This window comes from Bubalus kerabau, chromosome 7 (genome assembly GCF_029407905.1).
Source record: "Bubalus kerabau isolate K-KA32 ecotype Philippines breed swamp buffalo chromosome 7, PCC_UOA_SB_1v2, whole genome shotgun sequence".
NCBI lineage: Eukaryota > Metazoa > Chordata > Mammalia > Artiodactyla > Bovidae > Bubalus > Bubalus kerabau.
Window position 1 is genome coordinate 119076745 of NC_073630.1, and position 5306 is coordinate 119082050.

Genomic DNA, 5306 nt, shown 5'->3' on the forward strand with positions numbered 1-5306 from the left:
TGTGGAGCCACAATCACCTGCGTCTCTGTTACATTCTGGCCGATCTTCGGACAGGCGTAGGCACGGCCTTCGAGGCAGCACCCTGCGCTCCGGAGGCGCAGTGGGTGCACCGGAGCGCCCCCTAACCCCGGATCGACCGAAGGCCTCCAAGCTCCACCGCCGCCGCCACGCCCCCGGGGGGCGCGTCCGCACAAGTCCCGATTGGCCTCGAGGCGTGGGCCCGGCAGGTCGGGGATGCTCACACCAGGCCGGGCATCTGCGCCCGCAGGAAGGGCGCGGAGGCGGCAGCCGGAAAGGCGGCCAGCGGGTAGGCGAGAGCCCCGGAGAAGCCGAGCAACGGCGGGGGCGGCGCGGGCGCGGCGGGGGCCAGCGGGAAGGGCAGCGCGGCTGCGGCGGCGGCCCCGGCGGCGGGGGGGCTTTCGTGGTACAGCACCGGCACGCGGACCAGGCGCTGCGTGCCCGGCGGGGACAGGCTGGCCGCCTCCAGCTCTGCCGCCAGCTGCCGCTTCCACTTGTTGCGGCGGTTCTGGAACCAGATCTTGACCTGCGTCTCGGTGAGCTGCAGGGACGCGGCCAGGCCGGCGCGCTCGGCGCTGCTCAGGTAGCGCTTCAGGTCGAAGGTGGACTCGAGCTGGAAGACCTGGCTGCGCGAGAAGACGGTGCGCGTCTTCTTCTTGCGGCCGCCGCCCCCGCCGCGGGCCTCCCCGGCCGCCGCCGTCTCCACGGGGGCCTCGGCCAGCTCCGCCGCCTCCTCCGCGCCGGCCGCCGGTCCCCGCGCCGCCAGCTCCGTCGCCTCTCGCTGCACCGCTCGCGGCCCGGAGCCCCTCGGCCAGGCGCCCTCTGCGCGGCCCATCTCCTCGCCAGTCTCCGGTGAGTCCCGGTCGCTGGCTGCAGGGGGGAAAGAGGAGGAACACGGTTGGTTCTGGAGGCTCATCCCCTCCGCGAACCTGTCGCTGTAGCCAGCTGCTCCCCGCACCCCGTGAGGTCTGCCACGACCACAGCAAGGAAACAGTCCCCAGACAGCTCCGCCGATGGCGGCGGGTCGTTTTCCACCACGCTCGGTAGATCTCACCCCCGCTCTGGTCCGAGAGAGGCCGGGCATCCAGAGTTGAACTTGAAGACCTGAGCTAAGCTCCAAACCAACACGCTGGGAACACGCTCCGGGCGCATCCACAGAGGGAGGAAAAAAGGGAAGAAAAGAAACACCAAAACACAAACAGAAACACACGAAAAAGACTGGCTCCCATAACCACTGGCTTCGAATCGAAACAACACTCAACAGCCCCCGGGGCTCACCTCACAGAGGAAAGAAAGGTGCTTCTGAGAAATATACACCCGGAAAACCAGCAGAGACCACCTCACCCCTGGCACTCAGCCCTTCGCCAAGACCCCCAGACCCAGAAATAAAGGCTTGCCACGATCCCTCCCCACTCACTCCTAGGAGAAGATGCAGAATTTCCGCTTGCATAGAAACATTCCCATCGATGGAGAATAAGCGAATGCAGACAACCGGCCAACAAAACTCCTCCCTGGTGACACGGGTGGCCTGTTCACCCCCATTTCCTGTGCCCCTAATCCAGATGTCCACAGAGGTGTGCTCTCTCTGCCCGCAGTCAGCTCAGAGGGCGCGCAGACAAGTGCAGCTCTGGCTGTGTAGAAATACTCGGCTCCCTCATGCCACCCCAAGCCCATGAGGCCCTGATTGAATCTGAGGGTGTGGGGGTGCAGAAGCCCACAGAACCCCCCTACCCTAGCTCACGCTGCAAGAACCAAGCTCCACCCTATCTCCCAGAGGTGAATCAATGCCTTGCCCCCCCACCCCCAGGGCTGGCAAAAGATGATGGCTTCAGGTGAGAGAGCCTGCCCAGGACTCAGATGTTGGTCCAGACTCCAAGCTCAGTGTGAAAGGGGGCAGCCGCCTGACTTCCGGGCTTGCGAGGCCAACTCAGGCCAGCGTCCCTTCTGCCTTGGGCTGAGCCTTCTGCGTGCACAGAGGCCCCAGGTTGATATTCCTGCAGTCGAGTCTGGCCAGGCCGGCCCACCAAAAGCAGCGGTGTGCCCACAGTGTGAGCGCTAGGCAGACACTGGTGAGCCGGTGTGAGCAGCTTGGTGCATACGCCCCACGCCCAGCAGCCGCGCAGGTGTGCTGTGTCCCTGCCGGTGCCGGTGCCGGTGGTATGAGCCCTCACTATGTCCAAAGAGGGGTCAGGCTCCAGGCTGGCATGTGCATCCCTGATATGGGAAGCCAAGCCGGGCCTGCCAGCTCTGGTACAAAACAGGGACCCCCCAACCCGCATTATACGAACTAGGAAGGACCACGTCTCTGGGGGCTGCTGGTGGGGCTGGGGCTTGGGCTGGGGCAAAACTCCAGGGGCAGGAGGGGAACACATTTCACCCTGTGAGACCCTTTCAGAAACACCCCCCAGAAGGGCACTACATTTGATCACTCAATTTCAAGGCAAATAACCAAACAGGCCTGCTCAAGCTTCCTGAAAGTGAAATGAAGAGGGTGGGGGTCCCAGACCTTCTGGGCATAGGTTCTGAGAGGTGGGTCCCTTGGCAAAGTGCTCACTCCTACACCAGGGAGGGGGTTATCCAAGAGGTGACAGGGGTCTAACCACCTACCCCCACCCACAGCACTCTTTCTGTGCTAACTTTTGCTGGGAGCTGAAAGCACTTCAGAGCAGGAGCCCGAGTCCTCTCCTGGCCTCGCAGGATGCACTTTGGGGTGCAGGGGGCAGGGGCTGGCAAAGCCCAGGGCTGAGGTTAGCCGAGCTTCCTAGTCCTGCTCCTGGTGGTCCTCCTCCAAAGGGCAGGGCCCCAAGGGAGGCAGCCACCCTGGGGAGGGGGAGAGCAGAACGCACCTCCAGAATGCCCGGGCAAGAGTGGTGAGTGGGTTCTGGGGCTGAAATCCGCCACCCCCAGCCTCAGAGCTCTCAGCAGGGAACAAAGGCAAGGGAGGGGGAGGGGCAGAGAAAGGAGAGAGTGGGGGGTGGTTCGGAACACAGCCTCCTTGCCTGGCACAGCCACGGCCAAGGGGCCTCGGAGACCCAACAGGGAGATCTAGGCCTCTGCCCCAGGCCCGGTCTGCGGCTGGCAGAGGAGACGGGGCTTTGCGGACACAGCTTCTGTGGAAGACTCCCGCCCCCAACCCCGCGCTCCAGAGCAGGGGCTCCCCCCACGCCATGCCCCCTTCATTTTTCTGAGTTTGACTCTACCGTGTCTTCCACCCTTTATCTTTGCTCTGTCTCCCCATCACATACAGCTTTCTTTTCGGTCTGCTATTTTTCTTCTTCTCTTCCGCTTCTCCTTCCTCCTCTCCCAACGCCTTTCTTCCGCTCTTCCCTCTTCGCTTCTGCCTCTCCCCACCGTGTTCCCTCACGTGTCCTCTTGTTCTCGGTTCTATTTCACCCTCCCTTTCTTTCCTCTTCTTTGCTGTTGTCCCCTGTCCCCAGATTGCTCTCCCAAGGCTCTGGGCCAAACCCAGACCCTGCCAAAGCTTCTCCCTGCGTGGGGGACCTTGCCCTGGAGAATGGGCCTCCAAACCTGCTCACCCAGGGGCTCTCCACACACGCCCGCAGAGCCCACCACAGATACAGGAGGAGGGCGGTCCAGAAAGGCCGCCAACGAACCCAAAGTCCCGGAGCAAATGCGATGGGAGGAAGCCGGGCCCCACCACCCGGGCCACCCCTCCCCACGCCCCACTCACTGTCAGGGCTGAGGCCGCCTCCGTAGCCTCCGTGAGACCGCGAGTACCACCGCGCGGCGCCGCCGCAGCCCAGCGCGTACGGCGGCCCGGGACCCGGGGGCGGCCGGGGACCGAGGCCCAGAGCGCCCGGCCCAAGCAGCGCGCGGGCCCGCGCCTCCCCGCTCGGCCCGGAGCCCGCGCGCAGCTGTCTCCGCCGCTGCAGCCGCCGCCGCCTCGCCCGCTCCGTGTCCTCGTCCTCCGGATCGTCGTCGTCGTCCTCCTCCTCCTCGCGGCCGCCGCCGCCCTGGGCCCCGCTCCCGGCGCCCTTGGCCTCGGCCGCCAGCAGGTTCTCGATGAGGAAGGAGGAGGCGCGGGCCGGTGTGGCGCGCCCAGGCTCCGTCAGCTCGTCCGGCATCGCGGCCGCGGGTCCGTCGGACTCTGCCCGGCTCCTCGGGGTTCTGGGCGCCCGGGGCGCGGCCGGTCCCGGTCCTCGCTGGGGACCGTGGCGCGCGACTTTCTGGCGCACGCGCGGCCCGGCCCTAGAGCCGCTGCCCGGAGCGCTGGCGTCGGGCCCCGCGGGGCAGGCAGCGACCTCCTTGCCGGACTGCGATCGGCGGGGAGCGGGTGCGTGCCGACAACCGGCCGGGCAGCCGCCTCGCTCGCCTTTCCCGTAGCCGCGCTGGTCGCCGCCCGGGCTGGCCCCGCTGGGGGCGGGGAGGGCAGGGGAGGGGCCAGCAGGGGCGGGGCGGCGCGGGCCCGGCGGCCGCCGGCTCAGCTCGAGGACGCCGCGCGAGCCCCGCGCCCCGCAACTGCCCGGAGACGCCGCCCGGACCTGGGCGCGCAGGCACTCTTGCGGCCGAGGGCAGGCGGCCTGGGGTCCAGGCGTGGGGTCACGGCCAGTCCGGCCCCGCGTGATGCATTCCCCGGGCCAGAGCCACCCGCGCCGGGGGGAGGGGGGCGGGGGGAACGGGGCGGGGCCTCGGCCGGGGGCCCACCCATTGGCTACAGGGCCCCGATGAGAAACAGACTGGCCAATCACTGTCCGGCAAGGACCGTAATTACCTCGTCTCGGGGAGAGTGTTGGACCAAGCGTGAGGAACCGTGTGTGCGCGCGCGCGCGTGCGCGCGAGCATGTGTGGTATGTGTATGTGTGCACGTGTGTGTGTGTGTGTGTGTGCTTGTATGTATATTTGTGCGTGTGTATACCGGGGCAGGAAGACCCGGGGGCTTCCAAGAAACCGTAAGAGAATGGGCTGGTCATAGTTTTTTTTTTTTTTTAAAGATCCTGGGTGTCAAAGCTGCACAGTTGAGGCATATTTTAATATTTACACTTAATGAAATATGCTTTTAATGCCAAAAGTAGGACAGAACTCTGCAGTTCTCAGATTCAGTCTCAAAATGTAAGAAAATGCTCCCCCGCCCCAATCCCATTCCGCAGCGCCACGCGTCCGGGGTCACACCCGACGTCACGCTGAGTTGGTAGTGCGTCTCCAGCTCCTCCGGAGGCCCCAGCCTTGGTAGGGAAGCGAGAGCCACCACCTCTGGCCGCAGAGGTCTTGGGGGCAGGCCCGACTGTCAGCAACGGGGAGTCCCCTCTCACTTCTGCAGCGGGGAGCGC

The 5306-nt window shown here is 65.8% G+C and overlaps 1 protein-coding gene across 1 annotated transcript; it reads right to left on the reverse strand.

Moving 5' to 3' along the window:
- Nucleotides 1–238: 238 nt before the first annotated feature.
- On the reverse strand, nucleotides 239–4103 carry HMX1 (H6 family homeobox 1). The gene is made up of 2 exons (XM_055587538.1): nucleotides 3710–4103; nucleotides 239–888 (listed from the first exon to the last, which is right to left on the reverse strand). The coding sequence occupies exons 1-2, from the start codon at nucleotides 4101–4103 to the stop codon at nucleotides 239–241; spliced, it is 1044 nt and encodes a 347-aa protein (XP_055443513.1).
- Nucleotides 4104–5306: the final 1203 nt, after the last annotated feature.